General features: G+C 33.3%; 1 protein-coding gene across 1 annotated transcript in view; it reads left to right on the forward strand.

Annotated features, from left to right (window-relative positions):
• DMD (dystrophin) overlaps positions 1-24,034 on the forward strand; it is a 1,602,346-nt gene that overhangs the window by 324,893 nt on the left and 1,253,419 nt on the right. The window contains exons 22-24 of the mRNA XM_069463910.1: positions 4,824-5,006; positions 12,857-12,991; positions 15,655-15,804. Coding sequence (XP_069320011.1) covers positions 4,824-5,006; positions 12,857-12,991; positions 15,655-15,804 — 468 coding nt within the window. The remainder of the gene's footprint in view (positions 1-4,823; positions 5,007-12,856; positions 12,992-15,654; positions 15,805-24,034) is intronic.

Here is a 24,034-nt window from a genome sequence, read left to right on the forward strand (position 1 = left end):
TATTAAATGGATGAACCATGAATGTCCTAACACAATGCCTGGCACAAAATAAATGTCCTTACCTCTATATTTATTATTTTAATTGGTGCCATATGGTAAAAAAAAAATAAGTATACTTTTTATATGATAATTCAGAAATATTTATTATAGTTTATAGCAGAAAGTAATTCATGAAAACTCAGATGTTTAAACATGGTATCAATCATATGGCTTTAGTCAAATGTAGAAAGTAAATATCAAATGTACCCTATAAATATGTACAAATATTATATATCAATTTTTAAAAACCTAGAAGATAAAATTTGTGTAAACAGTAATAAGTTTTAGAGTAATTAAAAACTAAAAAATCATTCTAATCTAGTAATATCATATATCATTCATTCATTCATCAACACCTATTGCATACTTACTATGTGCCAAACATCCTTCTAGATACTGAATATAGTATTGAGCAAAACCATTACCTGCCTTCTTGGAATTTACATTACAGTTGAGGGGAGAAGTAGGCAATGAATGGAGAAATAAATAAAATCACTTGAGATCATGATAATTTACCTAAAAAATAAACCTAAATTGTGAAATAGAGGATGATTAGTGTTTAGGCAGGCTTTGGGAGTGGTACTATTTTAGAAAGGTTTGATTTGTAGGGTATTTGTGAGAAATTACATTTAATATGGGAGATTTGAATCATAAGAAAAAGCCAATAATAATAATAATAAATCTCATGAAAGCACATTCCAGAGGGAATAGCTACTACAGAGACTCTAAAGCTAATTGGGAAGAGAAAGAGGCTTGTCTGCCTGAAGAGAGTAAAACAGGGAATAAATGATCTGAGATGAGTTAGCGGGGGTGGGCAGATATCTGTTAGCAGAGGAGTTTTCATTCTAAGTGAAATGGAAAAGCCATTGGAGGGTTTCAAACAAGGGACTATAATGGTTTTAAATTTGGCTGTGGGAAGGTCACTATGAGGAAAATTATACCAGAATGTGAGAGCTAGAAGGTACTTTGAGAGTAATATAGCCCACAGTTATCTCTCTGTTGATCACAAAAATGAAATCCCCTGATAGGTTGAACAATTTTGTCATAGTCACAGGCTTTATCTGTGGTCGAATCCACAGGATTGAAGGTATTCTATCCAATCCCATCTCATTCTAAGCTATTCTATTCTATTCTATTTGTTGTGTGCCACCCATGTGGCCTTTCTCTGTGTATCTCAAGTCCTTTATGATCTGTTCTCACCAACTCTTCTAATACTATATAGTTAACTACCTCAGATCCCTAAATAGATAATTCACAGTCAACTTGTGTTCAGCTGCTCTGTTTCTTCTTGGATTTTTTTGAGAGTAGACTGTCTCAAATTTTAAAATTTTGAAAACAATCCCTGAAATGAGTGGTCCAACAAATTTGTCCACATTGACTGATATGGTTAAATAATTAGTCTAGCTACAAAATTGGTGTCACATGGGGGTAATATTGAAAAGAGGAAAAGCTCAGGAAGCCTCTGACAACAGCAGCCAAGGGAGTTGGCAGGAAAATTCCATTTCTTGAATTTTCTGCCTGGCAGTCAAGGCAATCTCTTTAGGTTGATTTCATAGTGGTAGTACCTTGTCCAGACTTCTACCTAAGTTTATTTTGAGAGAAAATTTATCTTTATTGTCAGAAGATACTAACATCCTCCCTGATCTACTCAAAGAAAAAGTAGAGACCTCATTTCATTTCTTTATTTTCTTTCCCGTGTTTTACTTGAAAATGATAGTGATGTTTTGATGACTTATTCCCCTGTAAGCAAAACTTTTTTATTCACATAATAGAATCAAGGGGGAGTATTTGATAAGCAACATCTGACTGTAAACTTCTCTTATAGGTCAGCAATGAGTATATGCTGAAATTTAATATTAAACCCATAAAAAAATCTGGAATTTTATTTTAAATTATTTTCTTTATTATTTTTTATATTTTACGCTATTGTAACTCTAGAGCTAGTGCTTAATAGAACTTACACAAACAATGAGAATAGTAAGTATACAAATACACTCGTGTAATTGCCATAGCAGTGATTCTTGCACTTCAGTGGACATGGGAATCACCTGGAGCATTTGTGTAATACACAGAGTGGCCAGGCATGGTGTCACATGCCTATAATCCCAGCTACTCTGGGGGCTGAGGCAGGAGGATCACTTGAGCCCAGGAATTAGAGACTGCAATGAGCTATGATCTGGGTAACAGAGCAAGACCCTGTATGTTTAAAAAATAATACACAGATTGCTGGGCTCCAACTCACAAATTTCTGATTTAGTGAGTCCTGGGTGAGGCCTGCAATTTTTCATTTCTGTCAAGTCCCAGGGGATGCCAAGGAGCAAGTTCCAGAGTGGTTCTATGGAAGCATACTTTGAAAACCACTAATTTGAGATGTTGGCAATGAAAAAATGTCTGGGTATATCATGGTTAGATTCATGGAAAATATGGGAGCATGAGCCACCATTTGTTATAAGGATTATGTCTAAACTATACCAGTCATTTAGCTTTCTCCTTTCCCTCACAGTAGAGAAATTCATCATACTATCCTTTCCTCATATCTACCTGGGTTAACAAATTTTGCTCTCTTTCTTCTCTGAACCTTTTCCAACATCTAAGCCTGTTTTTAAAAAAGAATATATGAAACCTAAAAATCAAGGAAAGAAGTGTTTCTAGTTCTACATTTTTAGATAGTTGCATGAGTTGTTTATAACTTATATAAACTGTAATTTCATTCACTGGATCCACTACAACATACTCCTTCCTCATCTCATGGAGGATTTGAAACTGACTTAATGGAAACTATGAAAAAGTAAAGATGTAACTCCCAGGCTGATTTGCTTAAACTCTCTGAACCTCTATTTTCTGATGTCTAATACAGAGATAACAAAATACATCTCAGAAGGTTTTGTTAAAGATCCAGTGAGCTAGGACATATGACATGGCTGGCATTGTACACAGCAACACATTTTAAGTGGTTAATGGTTGTTAAAGTTGTTGATGTTGTTATAATTACTACAAAATATGATTTGTGTAGAAACAAACCCCATGCTTAGTGATGTCAAAAGGCTGATTTATCTAGAATATTGAACTAAAGATGTCCATCAATTACATTAAAATCAGTGAAGGCAAACATTTGCATTTTCTGTCATACTGCATACTTTTAAGGAATTGTGGGACTAAATCCAAAGAAGTAGGGTGATTATGTTGAAAAACATAAAGGCATTTTATAGCTAACCTTGTCCATATCCTGCCCATGTGGCCTCACTGTCACTACTACATTGCATACAAGCCCAACTTCCACCTGCCAGAACCTGCATTTCTTTATCTGAGGGCTTTGAGTGGCCACTGAATCCCACCTTTGCACCTGTGTGGCAGGCTGCAAATACTAGGACATTAACATTCTCCCAACAGTCTGCAGCCAATGATGAGAGATGATGTATAAATAATACCCCAGTTCCTTTACCCCTGAATGGGATAACCCCAACACACATGTTTCTCAGACTCTAGTCACCAACATTGGTTGCTGAGCTTAGTAAATATATCGTTATGATCTCTCTTCTGTTTCCTGTCTCAATTTCCTATTCTGCTACCAGCATTTTTTTTCACATTGCACATGCACATAAACTACTTATGCTCTAAAGCTCGTAGTTGGCCCCTGGAGGAACTGAAACTAAAGATACTCGTGCGTGTGTGTGTGTGTGTGTGTGTGTGTTTGTAAAATACATGTTGAAAAGTTAAGGAGTGTAAATTTCTTCCAGCCAAAGATGACCAGCAGCTTTCCTGTGGTTGAAAAGGTTGGGTTCATTACTTTTTGCAATAAGGGAAAATATACAAAATGGGTGACCATGGGGTGTGTGAATATGAAAAAAATTATAGAGTTTGGGCTTGTGTTAGGGGACTTGAAGGAGGGTTTAATAACTTTACTTTGAATTTCTTGCCATCAACAAGTGGGGATAACTGTATGATCGGATCTCTTGTCTTGTCCAGAAGGAGGGAAAACCAGAGCAAAGCTGATGTTGTGATTGATAAAGAAACAACATTTATTCATATTAACCAGGATAGAGGAGTGTTTGATATTTTGTGGTTTGGGCAATGTTAATGTTTTGTCTGTATTCAGACATGACTATTGAGTGATCTTGTTGTAGTCTTGTTCTACCATGATAACAAAGTGGCCTTGTCCAATGTTAAAATTCTGTGAAACAGTTTATCTTCCACAGGAGAAGACCAAGGCATAACTATGATTGCCAGGCCAGCTTCTGATATTAGGGGATGCTTTTCTCTTTTTCTTTCTCTCATGTGTTTTTAATTACTGAACAAAAGTTTTTTTCATAACAATATGGTCCCAAATATAGCATTAAGAGGACATTTCTATGTTCAGTTATCTTTTGATGTAAACAATGATATTTGTGCTGGTTTTGGCATTATTTATCCATCTGAGTAATTTATAAGTGATTTCAATTCTTGACTGCTAAATATTTTTGAACCTAGTTAGTATGGAAATATTTGTTTCTTGCCTTTTTTCAAACAGCTGTATTTATATAGATATATATGAATTTAGCTACAAATCCAAACCCACAAACAGATTACTTTCCAATCTATTCTTATTAAAGATCTATTATATTTTGATTATAAATTTTTCAACTTTCTGGTTATAACTAAACCTACATTTATAGAAGAGATTGGAGTCAGTATTGGATTTATTTTTATTAATCTTATCCTAACAGGGATGTTGTGAGGAAGAAATTACATGATATATAGGAATGCATTTTGGAAATAAAGTTAAGAAACTATTCTTTATTTTTCAGAGAGCTAAAGAAGAAGCCCAGCAAAAAGAAGCGAAAGTGAAACTGCTTACAGAGTCTGTAAATAGTGTCATAGCTCAAGCTCCACCTGTAGCACAAGAGGCCTTACAAAAGGAACTTGACACTCTAACCACCAACTACCAGTGGCTCTGCACTAGGCTGAATGGCAAATCCAAGACTTTGGAAGTCAGTTGCTTTTCTTGATTTTATCACTTATATGTCAACATATGGTCATATATGTAGCATAGTGGTTAAGAACACAGATTCTGGTGTGAAACTACTTAGGCTTGAGTTCTTCACTCAAGGATGTTTAAGTTGTATAACTTTGATCCAGTTGCTTAACTTGTATAAACGTGTTTCCAGTCAGTAAAATGGACATAAAAATAATACCTACTTCGTAGAGTTGATGAGAAAATTAAATGAGCTATTCTATTTAAAGTACTTGCCCTAGTGTTCAATAAACCTGAAAAGTTATTCTAATTCTTATTATTACCATCATCATTATTATTAGGTCACAAAACTCATGTAAATACATTTTCTCCAGATTTATAAATGTTGATCTCTATTTTTTCATCTATTTGAATGTGCATAAACTTATTTAAGTATCTTAGTGGGGGAAATATTCTGTGAAGTATAGTCTTATTTTAATTGTCTTTTATAATTGCTGTGCTCTATAGAGTTCTTTATAAGACATGTTTCCTAACCAACTGTTTTTTGACATTTTATATTTATTCGTTGTCACAAATTCTGCTTTATCTTTCCCACATGCTTTACTCTCTAGATTATGCTTATTTGATATAGATAAAAAATCTAGGTGTTTCACGTGATTACCATTTAATTGTATCAAAAATAAACTATGATCTTCCTTGTGAAAATACTGTGCCAAGGAGCACAAAACTTTATCTACTATTAAATGCTGACTCTGTCAGATATTGCACATGAGTTGGACTTTAAATTAAGTCCCCTGCACATACTGAGTTATCTTTGTGAATATAGTTGATAAAATTCAAGTTCCCAATTATTTTTAAATAGCATTGTGTAGTTAGCTTCATATATTGAGTGTTTGATGTGTAAAGGCAGATACATTTCAGACCAGTAAAATAGATCTTTAACAATATTTTAAAGTATTTTTACCTAAGGTATCCCAGATTTTCCCAATGCAGTATTATTTTCTAATTATAAAATGTGATCCGGGACTGGGTGTGGTGGCTCTCACCTGTAATTCCAGTGCTTTGGGAGGCCAAGGCAGGAGGATCACTTGAGGCCAGGAGTTCAAGACTGGCCTGGACAACATAGCAAGACCCCATCTCTAAAAAAAAAAAAAAATTAGCCAGGCAGTATGTCACAAGTCTGTAGTCCCAGCCACTCAGGAAGCTAAGCCAGGGAGATCTCTTGACCCCAAGAGTATGAGATTACAATGAGCTATGATTGCATCCCTGCACTCCAGCCTAAGCAAGAGAGAAAGACCCTATCTCTTAAAAAAAAAAAGAAAAGAAAAGAAAGAAAAGAAAAAAAGAAAAAAGAAAAGAAAAATTAATTGATCTTTAAGTTTCTTTCTCCATTATCAATTCTAATCTCTTCTTTATTTATCTTTCCTTACTTAAAAAAAAAATCCAATTCACTCCTCAGACACTTGGCAGGTGCCTTCCTTGTGCCAGAACCTATTATAGTTTCTGAGGATATAAAGACACATCTCTTATATCAGTGCTATGTGAGTGCTGTAGAAAATAAAACAAAGAATGGGAAGGGAAGTGATTGGGTGACACTATATAAGTCTCGAGAAAAATCACAACTAATTCACTATTATGTTACATGGGAAAGGGACTTTTTGTCTCCAGGAAATTGCTTTCTGACAAAATTTAAATGAAACACCTAACTATTCTTTTGTGTTCTTAATGTCTTTAAATAAATCTTATTCTTTGTTTCTTCTTATTCATGTTCATTTAAGTACTACTCTTTGATTCATCAGAAATCTATTTCAGGGTACATTTTCTAAAGAGATATTTTATTTTCATATTAATAACAAAACATTCAAGACCATTTATTGGATGATCCTTCCATTTCCCACTCACTTCTAACATTTGCAATCTGTTCTGAAATTATCAAATTATTTACTCTCGTTTTATTCATTCTCCACTGGTTTGGAATATATATTTATGTTATCTTAATGGTCCCCTTAATTATTATCATGCGTACATTAATCAACAAAATTTAGCAATAATAAATATTTCTGTGCACCTCTCTAACAATAATATGACAAAAATACTTGCATGGTTTAATTCTGAACTTTACTCTTCCATCATCCATATTACTGTTGCCTAGTATTTAATTTGCATCTTACTTCTTACTTTCCCTGAAACAGTCAATATTATCACGGCTGCTGTTATAATTGTTTTATATTATATCTATATAGATTTGCCAATGCTATTTTACCAATTTCTATGACCAGTTTTGTTGTTTATATTTCCCTTTGCTTCTGTGTTCAATTTCTTTCTTGCTCTTTCTTTGAGTATTAGTATCAAATGTGCTCAGTTTTTTCATGACTGAAAACGCCTTCATTTGACCTTCAGTACTAAAAAATGGCCTACTTCAGCATCTAATTGTGTAGGGACAATTATTTTTATAACAACGCTGAAAATATTATTCCCTTATCTTCTGACATTTCTTGCTGTTAGGAAATCTGTGGTCATATTATCATTCCTTTATAATTTTCTCTAGTACCTTTTTTCTCTTTGTCTTTGATGCTCTGCAGTTTTCCCTCTATTTTTTCTATGTGTAAATTTCCTTTCATTTACACTTTGTCACATGGTATATTAATAAGAATAGATAAATTATTTATTTTGTTAGTAGTTCTTCATTATGTTTGTGAAGATTGTCTTATTCGTAGACTCTCCATTCCTTCCTAGAGGAACCTTTATATATGGAGAATATTCTCATCCAATATTCTGATTCTTGGTTTCCCTTTAATATTTTCTGTTTCCTTATCTTTATCTGCTCAATTCTGGGTAATTTTATAAAATCTGTCTTCCAATTCACAAATTCTTTTTTCAACTGCCTGTGACATAATTAATTTATCATTCAATAGATAAATATATATATGTATGTGTGTTTATATTTTTTCAAAGAGCATGTTTTCCATTTTCTGTGTTTTATTTAGTTCTTTTGCAAATTTGTTATTTTTTATGCTGTTCTGCTTTTGTGTAATTAATTCTTTTTATTTCTTTAAACAATATAAATAAATGTAACCCATTTCACTGAGAATTCTCAACTTAGTGAATAATAAGCATGAAGCAGTTTTATTTTTCCTATGACTACCATCATCCATGTCAAACTCTACTTTGCCTGGTAGTTGGCTTCTCAAGCAATATTTCAGTCTGATCTTATCACTTTTTATTCACATTTAGTTATTAAAGTTTAGTCTAATTTAAATTTTAAGCTCATACTTTATTAAAGTATTCCACCACTTTAATCTTGTGGCATCAACAATGTATACAGAGGTGGGAGTGAAAATAAATGGTATTACAGCCCCCTCCTTTCACCCAATTTCTGAATACTGATCTTCTCGTGGTGGTATAAAGGAAGATAAAGAGAGGAAAATACCCTCTTCATGTGAATGTCCTTTTCATAGCTGGCTACAATTGCTATTCCTTTTTGTAAACACCTACATACATCTGTGATGCTTATTCTGTTGTCCCCTTTATACATTTTATTACCACTGACCTGGTTTGTTCTCTGTAGAGTTGATGTGGTCTGTTGGTGATCCAGGTTGGCCTTATTTTTTTGGACTTTGAACCCAAAACTGATCTCCTAGGCATTCATGATACCTTGTAATATGTAATATAAATTTCAGGCTGACTCTTGATGACAGCCTTACACCATATTCCCTTGAAGATTACATCTTTTTGACCAATGCTTCAGTGATCCCCTGGGTTGTGATTTATCTACCACATCTCAACTCAGAACCTGTGGACATTAGAAGAACCTATCTTCCATACCTCTCAGGAATGAGAGACTTGAAAGAGTTGTCCTTGATTCCTTTTTGGCCAACAGGAAATGCATACCAACCACCCCTTCCTGAATATGTCCACCCACTAGATAAGTGATTCTCTTTTAGATCCTGTAAAGAAAAAAAAAGTCCAGTTGAGTTTCCTCTACCCATCCAAATAAAAAGGTGAGAGAGAAAAATTGCTTAACTGTCCAAACTCTCCTTTCTTCACTTTGCTCAAATGTCCTCACCACCAGCCCTCTCTATGTAGACCAGGGCTTGTGAAAATGAGTAATAGATGTTCTTACAAAATCAAATGTAGGCAACTTAGGCCTTTTATTTCTTAAGTTTGAACTCTAGTTGCCAATCTCAAGACAATGTATCCTACTGTCAACATATACCATTAGGCTAAGCATATTTATTATAAAATTCTCTAAAATTGTTCTATTATTTCAATGTCATAAGTTATGACTTTGACCATTTGATACAACTAATGACTAATGGCAATGAATTTCTTCATGTGGTTTGTAATTTTTTGTGTGTGTGTTCACCTATAGTAGAAATAGTCTTTGCTGGAAATTCCTTCTGTCCTGGACTATTGGAGGGTCCTTATGAGTCTTTGTATTTGTCTCTACCAGGGTCCAAGAGATGTTAGGCTCTGCCATCATGTGTGATATAAGTTTCAATTTCTTGATCCTTATTTGCCAATTAAGAATCCAAAAAAATTCTCTGCTTCCTTGCTAATTCTCTGTACTCAAGTGGGTGGAGATTTTCCAGTTCTTGTTTATAGGATGGGAAATATGCTACTTTATTCTTTTCTATCTCCCTGGCATGTATGAGACCAGTGCCTCATCTCCCATCTCAAGCTGGTGTTAAATATCCTAGGTTTTAAGTTACATACCCTGTTCTAATACACCAGTATTTTGTTAAGCTTGATTTCCTACTATCTACTTGCACTTCCCTCTTTTTTCTAATGCATGAGGTTTTTTTAGACATGTTTTGTAGATCAGCTATGAATTAAAAATGTTTCCTTTATAGTTTATTGAGCAATGTAATATTACTGAAACAGAGTACGTGGGGGACTTACCTCATCAGATCCATGTACCAGCTTGGATGGAAGTTTACTTTTTCATTTGTACTCTCCTTCAAAGCCACTTTGAATTCTGTGACTTCTAAGTAATTTTAAGTTCTAAACTATTAAGCTTAACAGTTATTCTAAGTGGCTTTTAACTCTAATTCAGGCTTCGAGACTATATTTTATGTTGCAAAGGTGACCTGTAAAGCTGGTACATTCAGCCTCTCCAGCTGTGTCCTTCAGATGCATTGAGGACAGAAGAGGCCATCCATCCTGACGGTTAAATCAGCAAGGTAGTTCATTACCTCAATCTGCACCAAAGTTAATAAGACACATTACCAGTTGCATCCCCTTATCTTCAAAGCTCTAAGGTACCCTCGGGTATTTAAGGAGATATTTATATTTTCCCACTGGGATCTATGCCCAGAATGAAGACAGCCTGTAGTCCAGCAGGAGCTGGAAATGACCCAGATTTAAGATTTCTATCACCTTTTAAAGTAAAATACTTAATTTCACTTTTTTGTGATAAACTGTACATAAGATACCAAGCAGGTATAGAAGTTTGATGGGCTTACAAAGCAGGTTAGACTGATACTTTTCATCAGATAGAGACGGAATATTCTCTATCATTTGTAAGGGCTATGAAGAAAGGAGAAATATGGGAAATCTGATAAAATTTTTAGCTTATCCTAAAATAAACCTTCCTCTCTAGACTTTACTTTTGGTGGTACTGTGGGGCAGTCGTAGGTGGTGATGGTTGCACCACTGTATGTCCCGTATTTATAGGTTTACCTACTACTAACAATCTCCAAGGTAATAGAAAATAATCATTTTAATATTCTTATCCTCTCTTGCATCTTCCTGCCTTTTCCCCAACAGACATAAACATAATCTAGAAACTTACCTTTATTATTTATTTGGTTTAAAAATATTTTATTACATATATCTGAATACAAAAACAATGTATTGTTCAGTTTTGCCTATTTTGAGCATTACAAAATATGATAACCTATAATATCTAGTTCTCTAGAGTTTCCTCTTTTCACCTAACATTTTTGTGTCTGAGATTCATCTATATTTTGTTTGATGAACTTTTTCATCATTACTTCTATATTCTCTGTTTAAAGATGACATGTATATTTATCCATTCTCTTTCTGGTGGACATTAAGGTTGTTTTCTTTTTTTAAAATTATTATTACAGAAAGTGCTAAAATGATCATTCTTGTAACTGCCTTTGTTGTTCATGCAAAACACTTTCTCTGAGGATACATACCAAAAAGTGGAGTTTGTTGGGTAGATTGATGTTCACCATACTGAGAATGACAAACTGTTTTCCAGAATGGTTACTCAGTGTACACACCAAGAAGCAATCAATAAATTTTTTTGTTGAAGCATATTTTCTCCCAAACATGGAATTGTCAAACTTCTGATTTGTGTCAGTAAACATGATATCTCATTGCAATCCTGACTTACATTTCCTTGGTTACTAATTAGGTTGAACACATCTTCATGTTTATTGTCTATCCATATTTCTGTTTGAAATTCTGCTTCAGGCTTCAGGTCTTCCTTTCATTTTCTATTGGGTTATTTGTTCTTCTTCTTCTTTTTTTTTTTTTTTTTTTCTTGAGAAAGAGTCTCACTCTGTTGCCCGGGCTAGAGTGAGTGCCATGGCGTCAGCCTAGGTCACAGCAACCTCAAACTCCTGGGCTCAAGCGATCCTTCTGCCTTAGCCTCCCGAGTAGCTGGGACTACAGGCATGTGCCACCATGCCCGACTAATTTTTTCTATATATTTTTAGTTGGCTTGCTAATTTCTTTCTATTTTTAGTAGAGATGGGATCTCACTCTTGCTCAGGCTGGTCTCGAACTCCTGACCTCGAGCGATCCACCCGCCTCTGCCTCCCAGAGTGCTAGGATTACAGGCGTGAGCCACCGTGCCCGGCCTATTTGTTCATTTTTTAACTGACTTTTGGCATTTTTTTCTGTATTCTTAATCTGTTACAAATGTTTTAATTGTCTTCAAGTTTGAGGGCTGTTTTCTCAATTCCTTTACGGTATCTTTTGCTGAATAGAAGGTTTTAATTTTAATGTTGTCAAATTTATTTATCTCCTTGGTCACTTTTTAACCAAATGTCTTAAGATATTTTTGACCACCCCAAGGTCAGAAATATTTTCTTCTGTATTTTCTAGTAGCAATCTTAATGTTTGGTCTTTTAATATATGAATACTTATGTATATGAATCAGTTTCACGATACATATCAAAGGCCATTTTAAAAAATCAAATTTTTAAAATAGTTACTAGTCATATTCTGATAATATACATCAATGAAATAATAAGAAATTTGGAAAAAGAATCCATATTCTTGATGATTTTTGCCATAAATTTATATTAGCAAACAAAATTTAAAATAGCCTATCTAATAAATGTGTACTGTTAAGGGAACAAAGATATAGCCACTTAAATGAAGCTGTAGATTTTCATTAAAAATATGTCTTCTTAGTTATATGGAAAAATTATATGATCTAATGTTTGGTGAAAAGAGATCTGTAGTTAAATTCATATTTTAATTGCTTTTAACTATAAAATTATTTATATATGATAAATTTTAGAGAAGGTCATAGAAAAGTGGTTGATGTGTGAGGAAATTATTTATATATTCATTTTTACATATGTTTTTATTTTTCTATTTTCCAAACTGCAATGTTGGTGAATATTTTTGTTTAAAAAAGTAAATCACTGGATCTTAAATTTATTCATTATTCATGTAATAAAATGTTTCTTTAATGATTTGTAATTATACAGGTATTAAATGAAAAAAATGACTAGTTGCATTTTAAATTGTCTACTGCAAAGGAAAGGTGAAATATATAAAATAAAATGCTATATTTTCAGAAGTTTTAAAAATGTAATGCCAAAGTCTCTCATTCACTTTTATACCATAACATTTAATCTGTGATATATATTTCTTTCTTAGGAAGTTTGGGCATGTTGGCATGAATTACTGTCATACTTGGAGAAGGCAAACAAGTGGCTAAATGAAGTAGAAATCAAACTTAAAACCACTGAAAATGTTCCTGCTGGAGCTGAGGAAATCTCTGAGGTGCTAGATGTAAGTTGTGAATTAAACTAAATGATGATAATTTATATGCAGTAGTGAATAAGGTCAATTACCAAACAGAAAATAAATTCAAAGTAAACCACACAGGAGAGTGTAGTTACTATGTATCACTTAGCATCGGCACTTTGGATAAAGCCTTTGTTCCCCCTAAGAACCTTCCAGGTCTCAAGGTTTTAAAGAAGGTTTAAATAACCTCTTATAGAGGACGTTTACCTTTTGTTGTATCACTAAGTTCTATGTAGACACATTACCTGCTTAAATCTTCTGCAGACCTGCAAAGACAGTTTGAATGCACAATTTTGCTCCTTTAACGTAGAGCTAAACAGGATGATAATATGAAGCATTATTTTCATTTTAAATCTACATTTATTAAATTGGAATATGTTTTTAAATTATTTGAAATCACAAATCCCTACCTTAGAGAATGTTTTGAAGTATTAAATGGTCATGGTTTGATATTGGAAATATGTCTTTAAAATATTCATACAATTTAGGTACATTTTCAAGTTTTATTTTGGAGACTCCTAATGAGTAAATTTTAAAAGAGTTTGCATATGTGAGCTTTGATTTATGTTAACTTTTGACATTTAATTAATCATTCCTGCTCTATGCATTTTAGTGTACTTTTGGCTTATCTTCTATATGTAATGATTATGTAGTTTTAGCATATTTAGTATTTGTAGAGCTGTATGTAGTGTAGCTCCTTTGTAAATCTGCAAAATAAGGAGCATAAATTAGCCAAGATATGAAGAAAATGTGAAATATTTCTTTAGACATAGTAGAATTAGAATCCTAGAACATCAGAGCAAAAACCTATAGATCATTTTATCCAACTTCCTTATTTTCACAAGAAAATTGTAAAATCTAAAGAGGTATCAAAGAACAACAAGGGAGGTGTCAAGTGAACTATAATTTTGACCCTGTCCTATTTAGAGAGGATCACTGAATATACCTTGTGAATCAACAATGGTATGCATCTTCCAGAAAAGACAAAGCAAATTTATAGCAAATTAATAAAAGGACAGTGACTAGAACAAGATATGGAGATGCAATTATCCTATGAAATGATCAGATTGTGCATGGAGCACCATGTTAAATTCTTCATACCACATTTTAAGTGATGCATGGAAAAACCAGGGCATGTTCAGGAAGAAATAATGAGGAAAGGGAGCAAACTTGAGGCAGTAATGAAGAGTATTTAGAAAAGAGAAGTGGGAAAAAGGCTTTATATCACTATTTACTGTCTTATTTACTATTTTAAGTAAAATTGGTTTTGGCAGTGTTGCTGCTGCTCATTCAGGAAGACACTTTGAGTAGCAAAGGGGCTAGACCATCATTTGTCAAGAATGGAAAAACTACATACCTTCTAAGTTCGAGGTTTCTATAATTGATTCCTTAAGTTAGCTTTCTCGCTCTCAGTCCACTTTTTAAAAAAATGAACAGCCTGTGTACTTTATTAGGACTTATAAAAATAATGTATCCATTAAAATAAATATTTGCAAAGTTAAGCTTTTTTAGAAGTAGTAAAATGTATAGGTTATAAGGAAAATCAATAACATTTTATACCTAAAAATGTGATGGCCTTTTAAATATTTTAGAGGTCATAGTCACATGTTTTGTACAAACTCATTTAGGAAGTCTCTATATTTTAATTTCCCCAATATTTAACAGAAAAATATACTGAAGTGGCTCAAAATTTGAGAAATAATAGATATACAGGAAACAATTACAAATATGCATTGGGGCATTTCCATGTCTTTAAAACAAGGAAAACAACAGAGCATTGAAAGAATTGGTTAGAACATAATGCCCATCTCTTATTATATATACATGTTTGAGATCCAGTAAGATGATACTGAATCACTTGTTTTCTAGCATGCCTAAACTTGACACTGAGATTCTTTTTCCCTGTATAATCTAGCCAGACAATGTTGTCAATTTTGAGCAGTATATCAGTTAAGGATTATTGGGCTGCAAATAACTGAAATTACACAATGGATTAAACACACAAAATGATTTTTTCTCAACACAAAAAGGAAACTGAAGGGAGGTTACCCAGGGTCAAAGATAATGATGGTTCAACCGTATGATGAGGCATGCAAACTCAATCTCTCTTCTCCCTTCTTGACCTTGAAGGCCTTCATCCTCATTTTCATTGCCTTCCAGTCCAAAAATGGCTGCTCTACTCCCAAGCTTTGTATGTGTAAAAAAGTGTAAAGGGCAATGACATTTCTTCTTGGAGAATGTTCCTTTTTTCTTATATTTGGAAAGGAAAATTGCTTATGATTTTCTACCTACATATATTTTCAGAATCGTGTCCCCTGGACACCAGTACCTGTAAGAGAAGTTGAGAAATTGAGTTATTTTACCCCTCCAGGTTTTAGAGTAGAGGACGTCAAGGAAGAAGGTGGCTATGAGTGATTTTTTAAGTGCTTAGTTGATAATGCTGCCATAAACCCATGAAGATACATGGAGAGCGACATCATATTTTTTGAAACAAAAATGCTCCTTCATGTTTTATTACCCCAATTAAATTTTGCTTGAAATTGCTTATGACTTAATTATATGTAAATAAGAAGATACTGAGCATTTTGTGTTAATTTAATATATTTAGAAGAAGAAGAGAAATAGTAATTATTGCAAATGTGTTTCAGTCACTTGAAAATTTGATGCAACATTCAGAGGATAACCCAAATCAGATTCGAATATTGGCACAGACCCTAACAGATGGCGGAGTCATGGATGAACTGATCAATGAGGAACTTGAGACGTTTAATTCTCGTTGGAGGGAACTACATGAAGAGGTATGAAGATAAGTGAAAAATCTCTTTACTCTAATTTGCATAAATATATAGCAAATGTAAGCCTTTCAGATAAGATGAGCAACACTTTAAATATTAGCTCAGCTTCCAGGTTTTATAGACAGTCCAATGCCAGACACTGGCTGAATTTTTTATGTGGCATTATATCATTTAACCTTACAAAAACATTACAAAATAGGATTTTTAACAGGAAACTGAATCATATCAAAAATAGTAACATTTTTAGGTGCATATACTCATAAATTGTTAATCTAATGTTCTAAGTCTGATCTTATCTGACCACAGGGTTTCTTTCCCTATCTAAGATTAACCAATATATGTGGATATCCTTCTCTCTCTCTTTCTCTTTTCCTTTCTCTCCCTCTCTCCTTTTTTCCCTCCCTCTCCACCCCACACACATTTGTTATAGTCATGTGAAATCCACTAATAATACACGTGATTCCATTTTTACCCTGGATATTGTTTATTTTCTCCAAATAATACAAAAAAGTCTTATTTGTATTTAATTGAGAAAGGTTCATGTTTCATAATTCACACACGGCATGATTTTTCCAATCAAAATTAAAATGAAATAATATATTTCTAGTCAAACAATGTTTTGCATATTCTCTCATAAGTCAAGAATAGATTGTCAAGAAGAAAACCTATTTCATAATAATAGGTTTAGTTTCATATCCATTTACTGAGCACGTCTACTTCATGTGAGCTACTGTTCTATGGTTTAGTAATAAGTAAAAAGAAATCTCTGTCTTCATAACTTATAGACATTGATTAGTTAAGCAAAAATTAATTGATTTCCTAGTATGTCCAGGACATAAAAATAAATAATATCCATATAAGATAAGAAGAGATAAAAAGAAAAAAGGGGGTGGTAACTAAGGGCATATGCAGGAAACTTTTTGATATTTACATTGGGGAGATGTTTTACTTGCTTATAAATTGGAAGAAAAGTCCTGAGTAGAAGAAGCGCTTCTCCCTTGGATCATGAAAAAATGTAGGGGAGGCTTTGGCAGATCCATGCAAATGTGCCAACAGCAGCCTCCAGTCTTTAATCCTGCCACTGTATTTGGTTAGTAGTCTATACATATTTTATCCATATAAAAATAAGAGATTAGGGATTGGAAAAGGGGAATTCTAAACAGTCTCTTGGCCCTTCACCATTGTTTCACTGTTATTGGATGTGAGTCAAAGTAGATATTCCTAGGTGGCAACTAAATTGAAGGTTATTTTAATTAGGATTTTGATATATAATCAGAGTGTGCTTTTTATTTATATTGGAATATTAATGTCAGGTAAGAGAATGTAGTTCAAGAAAAAGATCAAGTTACATTGTAAAATTGATCTTGGATTAGCTGTGAAATGATCTGATTTTTAATTTTTAATATTTTTCAGTGTTCATCTATTCTGTCCTTAAGAATAGACTACTCTCTAACCTGATCTAGGTACCAACTGTATTTATGTAATTATCTTGCAATCCTTTATTAGCACAAGACTACTTATGACCTTATAGTTCAAAGGTATTTAGTATGAAGCCTGATATTTTCTCCAAATACATAATTCAGTTCAACAATAAACCTTGGTTGAACACTGACTGTACTATAATATGTACTGAGTTGTTAAACCATGGAATTTTGGATCAGAAAAACTTGGATTAGAATAACCCCTCATATTAATCAGAGTCTAGATGGGGCACAGAAAATGCATAGTTACTTGAATTGGAAAAGTTTAATACAAAGAAGTTTTAACTATTTACAGGGAATTAATTTTCAAGAAGGAATAAAAGAGAGCTCTAAAGAATGCCCTAGGGCTGAGGGATGGTCTCCAAGGAAGGAAGGAATGGACTTGGAAAGATAGGAGCTTTACCCAATGCTGGATCCAAACTTCTGTAGAAAGAGCGTATCTATAGCCCATGAGATAGCAAAAAAGTTTACTTGGCTGACTCAACCCACAGCTAGCCAATAGTGGGCTGAAGCTAGCGTGAAGGGACTACTGGGGCAAGGTGCTGACAAAATTCACAGGGCTGTAGCCTGTGGGGGATGCTATTTGAATTTGCAAGGAAGCTGGCTGTAGTAGGTGCTGCTGAACTTGAAGAAATTAGGTTTTGCTATCCATGCTGAACTTGCTGCTCCATCATCCATAGAATTTGTAAGATTCTGCCCATAGAGGGTGCTGCTGAAACTCATGGGGATGGGGAAGTGGATGAAATGAGCGCTACTGAACATCCCACAGGCCAACCCAGAGCCACAGGAGTGGAGAAGGAAGTAAAATGATGCAGAGAAACCTTTAACTTCACCGTTGTTACTCCAGTGCCTTTACTGACAAAGCTTAGTGTCATGTCAGCTGGCAAAAGGAGATATGTTCCAGTATCAATAATAGGATAATGTTGAAATGCAATAAATTGATAACTGACACATGGCTCAACCATTCATTAGTTATGTGACCTCATGTAAGCTTCCATTTCTTCACCTATGGTAACAGATCCTGTTTTATAGGGTGCTTGTGAGCAAAATATAAAATACTGTATTGCAAATGCTTACTATGGTGCCAAGAACATAGTACTATTCAATAAATGATAAGCATTTTTATTTTTACTAGATTGCATGCTAGAGTTAACTACCCTCAAAGAAATGTGTGTATGCATGTATGTGTGTGTACATATATATGCATATGTCCTGCCAAGGGCAGTGATAAATAAATGAATACATATATTCCAGTATGAAAAATAATGAAATGTACATGCCTCCATTAATGAACTAAAATGCATAAGATAGAAAAGAACTTTCATCATCCACTAAGTCTTAAAATTCAAAGGAGTTCTCCATTTCTACTTTAATAATCAATTAAGCAGAATGCTACAATAATAAATACACCTGAAATAAATAAACTTGAAAACATAGTCCTGCCTATGTTTATATTAGATATTTAGCCAATAACCTGAGAGTTATTTGATGATGAAAATAAAGCATATTTGTTGCTTTAAGGGTTTCATGAAAACCACATTGTATTAGAGATAATATCTTTCTCAAATTCTATTGTACTAGTCTTTAATAAGCTGATGTGACTTTAAAGATATGATGTTGAGTTAAAATTATAGGTAGTAGTGGGGCTTTCATATTTCTTAGTCTATAAGCTGGACATGTTGATCAATTCCAAACTACTTAGGTAATAAAGAAACACCTAATTATTTGTTAGTTAAATCAATTCTTTGGATATTCCCACTGACTAGTTAAAAAGAATGGTGTTTTGATGCAGATGGAGCTTTCGGATACATTATTTGAGGAGCTGAAGAAACAAAATGATTACAGTAAGAGAGTTATCAAATTGATTTTTTTAAAAAAATCATGTTGTACATCAATGTGTTACAGTCAAGAATACTGAATTTGTTTTAAACTATAATTTTCTTGATTTTTTGGTTGGCTAAGGAAAAATAGTACTTCCATTAATAAACAAAGTGCCCCTTCATTTGAAAATGAGCCTTAACCTATTTTCTTCTCAATTAAATGCCTATGTCAGAGGTTTGTGGGGTTTTTTTTTTATTGCCTACCTAATGTTTCTTATAGCTACAATTATGCAGAACTAAGGTAACATTCAATTGCCTGTTAAATCAATCAAACAGCCAGAGTTTTTATTGCCTATGAATATTTAAAAGAGATACGCTAGATCTCATTCCTAATTTCAGAGTGTGAGTTTGCATTCAGATAAGTAATAAATTATTTCCATCACTTTAAAAGGTGTCTTTCACTCTTGATAATCATACGGCACTACATTTTCTACTCACATTAATGATTTGAAAGATGGTTAGCAAACCAGGAAACAGCTCCAAATGTCATACCAAATCATATAATTTTTACAACTATTATAATAGCTTTATTATCCACCAGAGTAACCAAGCTGCAAGAGATGTTTTAGTAATACAACAAGGTGCATAATAATAGTAATAATAATAATATATGATTACAAAGGCCCAAGTACTGTTCTAAGAGTTGGATATGTATCTCCTCCTTTAGTCCTGACAATCATCTTATGATATAGGGTCTTTTATATCCCCATTTTATAGAAATGGGAAGGATATCAAAAGCCACAAAGTTAGGAAGAGGCTACAGAGTATTTACACCAAAGTTCCTTTGCTATTTAAGCCTGGGCACAAGACTATTTGACCATATTACTTCCAATCTCTGTGACCCTTTGCTTAAATTCAAAATAAAAGTTGCCAACTTAGAAGTGAATATTACAATTAACTAATTTCCCATTTTTAAGGAAAGCTTGCAACATGAGCTTAAAAGTATGAGAGCTGACTAATTAAAAGAAAACATTTTAGCATCTTGAATATTAAAACCACACATTTAGAAGTCCAAAGCCCTTACATGTTCTCTTGTTTAGTGATTATTTCATTTCTCATTTCTATTCATGTCAAAGCTATCTTTAAGTTGTTTCACCTGACCTTAAATAGCAGATTAAAAGAAAAGAGATAAATTCTAAATTGGTTAATTCTGCTTTAATAGCAAGCTTCATGATAGGCAGCTATAGAGGGACCTATTAATTGTTCCAGGTAATTATGACTTTGAATTGTTCCCTCAGTGTCACATCTGCTTTAGCATAGATAGACCAGAATGGAAAAATAATGACTGAAGGAATACTGTAAAGTAATCTAGGCAAATAAGTGACATTCATCACGAGGTCTAATTTTATTGGAAAGCCATTTGCCTAATAAGAATATGTTTATCAATTTTGTTGATATATTTATCTTTAGAAAATATCAATCTGTAATAATATTAATAGACACTATTTATTGAACACATTTTTATATCAGTTCTTTTGCTAAGCAGTAATAAATAATATCATTAGTTTTATGAAGCAGATTTGATTAGCTCACTTCACAGATGTTGAGATGAGGCTAAGTCTTCTAAAATGCCCTTTGCAGAACACCAGGTTGCTGGAAAATGCCCATTGGATATAATTTTAAATATATTCTTGCTTGTAAGGAAGAATAAGTAAACCTCTAAAGGCTAGTACAAAAAATAATTGGGTGAAACTGAAGCATATAGGTAGTACAGCTCTGAGCACTGACCCTTGTATTGCCCTGGAGTTAAAAGCTAATACTAGGAACCCAGATTTTGGGTAAAGTAAGTCCTTTGATAGAAAAGAAATCTGAGCCTCAGGTTCAAGCAAATGAGAGATCTAAACAGAGATCCTACATAAAGCTGGAGTTATATCATCAGTAAAGTGATGGGCAGAGGGAATTCTATTTGTCTGCAGAGAGTTACCAGAGAAAAATGTCTTTCTTCTCCCTGTCAGTGAAAAGGAATAGTAAGAATAATTATAATCATCTCACCTGAAAATTTGTAACTGTGGGCATATTTTTTGGAGGATCTCTTGAGTGTGTACTACCACTGAAGGTCAAGGACTACCCAAATGAAATTGTTAAAGTAGCACCCTAGCACTAGTCAGAAGCAAATGCAAATCTTTTACAAAGAAAAATCCTCTTAGTATCCTCACAGATTAAACTCAGTGAAATTTGAGCTCACAATAAACACACATATGCACATACAAGCACAAGAAATCAAGCTATCCTGAAGTTAGCATACATTAAACAACACAAGATAAATTTAGACTCCCTGCCCTAGAATTTTGATATTTTATTTATATTTTATTTTTTTTATTTTTTCTTTGAGACAGAGTCTCACTCTGTTGCCCAGCTAGAGTGCCGTGGTGTCAGCCTAGCTCACAGCAACCTCAAACTCCTGGGCTCAAGGGATCCCTCTGCCTCAGCCTCCCAAGGAGCTGGGACTACAGGCATGCGCCACCATGCCCAGCTAACTTTTTCTATATATTTTTAGTTGTCTGCTTAATTTCTTTCTATTTTTTAGTAGAGACGGAGTCTCGCTCTTGCTCAGTCTGGTCTCGAACTCCTGACCTCGAGCGATCCTCCCGCCTCAGCCTCCCAGAGTGCTGGGATTACAGGCATGAGCCACCGTGCCCAGCCTAATTTCAGATATTTGAATTGCCAGATATGTAGTGTAAAATAAGTAGGCACGATGTTAAAGGAATAAATGTTATTGAAAATTTGAATGAGATATAAGACTGCAAAATTTGAAGAATATTTGATAAAAATCTAAGTAAAACAACTAAAATTAAAAATATTCTAAAAAATAAATGAGGACATTTAATATATATTATATAGTTGAAAAAAAAGAGTCAAGAGAAAATTAAAATACACAGCACAGAATGTGGTACCAAAAAATAAGGTGTTAGAAAATATGAACAAGAAGTAAACAGATATGTGGGTTGTGGAACATGGACATCTAACTTATGTCAAATGGTAGTTTGTAAAGAAGAAATGAAGAAAATGGAGATTCTTACAACTCAACAGCAAAAAAAAAAAAAAAAAAATCACCCCAGATAATCCTATTAAAAACGGGTAATTGAACTCTGTAGACATTTCTCCAAAGATAACATATATATGGCCAACAGACATATGAAAAGGTGATCAACATCATTAATCATCAGGGAAATGTGAATCAAAACCACAATAAGATTATCACCTCACACGTTAGGATAGCTTCTACTAAAAAAAAAAAAAAAAAAGATAAGACATGTTGGTGAGGATGTAGAGAACAGGGAACCCTTGTACATTATTGGTGGGGATGTTAATTGGTGCAGACACTATGAAAAACAGTATGGAGCTTCCTCAATAAAACTGAAAATAGAACTAACTGCCATATGATCTGGCAATCCCACTTCTGGGAATATAGCCAAAGGAAATTAAATCAGAATCTCAAAGAGATTATCTGCATTCTGTTGTTTATTTCAGCATTATTCACAATAGCCAAGATACGGAGATAACCTAAATGCCCATTGACAGATGAATGCAAAAAGAAAATGTTGTATATAAATACAATGGAATATTATTCAACCCTAAAAATGAAGAAAATCCCACTATTTGCAACAACATGGATAAACTGGGAAGACATTATGCTAAATGAAAGAAACCATACACAGAAAGACAATACTACATGATACCACTTATGTGATGAATCTAATATAGTCAAAGCCACAGAAGCAGAAAATGTAATGATGGCTGCCAGGGGCTGGGGCTAGGAGTAAATGGGGAGGTATTTGTCAAAGGGTACAAAGTTTCAGTTATACAAGATAGATCTTATAATTCTTAGAGATCTACTGTACAGCAAAGTGCCTATAGTTAATAATACTATATTGTATACTTAAAAATTTACTAAGAGGATAGGTCTTAAGTTACATGTTCCATCACAAAATAATAATACTAGGGCAGGAGAAAACTTTGTGAGGTGATGAATAGGTTTGTAGCATAGATTGAGGTGATGGTTTCATAGTTGTATAAAGGTTGTAAAGAAAATGGAGATAGAGGAATATGTGAAGGAAATTTTCCAGAGCCAGGGACATAAACCACTTAAACAGAAAACATTATATAACAGGCAAAATAAACAAATATAAATTTAATGTTAGACATATCACAGTGAGCCTGCAGAATTACAAAGACAAAGATAAATTTATATTAGCAGCCAGAGAGGTGAGGCAGATAACCTATAAAGGAATAAAATTTAGACTGGCATTAGACTTCTTTACTACAACAAATGAACCAGAAAAAATGCAATGGAAAATATTTTCAAGATATGAAAAAAAAATTACTATCAGCCTAGAATTCTGAACTCAACAAAGTTACTTCTTCAGAGTAAGAGCAAATTGGACATTTTCAGAAAAACAGAGACTGAAAGTTTACTTCATCAAACCCTTTACTATAAGAACTTCTAAAAGAAGATTAGAGGAGTTAAAAGAAGAGGGATAATAAGTCCAAAAGTGTTAAATGCAAGTAGGTATGTTGAAAAAATAGTTAATCTTTTAAATACAACTAAAGAGGCATTGATTGCATAAGAGAATTAGAATGTCTAACTTTTATGGTAAAAATAATTTGATCTAAAATACTAGATAAAAACACCATATAATCTAGAGGGGAGTTATTAGAATATTCAGAAGTTCTTTTATAGTTTATAAAAAGTATAAAGATATTGACTAAATTTAGACTTTATTATACTAAATTTTCAAAGATAACCACTAACAGAGCATATTAACTTCCAAACAATTAAAGTAAAAGAATAATCAAAGGAAAATTAATCAACATATATTAAGGCAAGAAAGGAGAAAAATAAAATTGAAAAATGTGAGATGAGTATAATTA

Source organism: Eulemur rufifrons, chromosome 30, assembly GCF_041146395.1.
Source record: "Eulemur rufifrons isolate Redbay chromosome 30, OSU_ERuf_1, whole genome shotgun sequence".
NCBI lineage: Eukaryota > Metazoa > Chordata > Mammalia > Primates > Lemuridae > Eulemur > Eulemur rufifrons.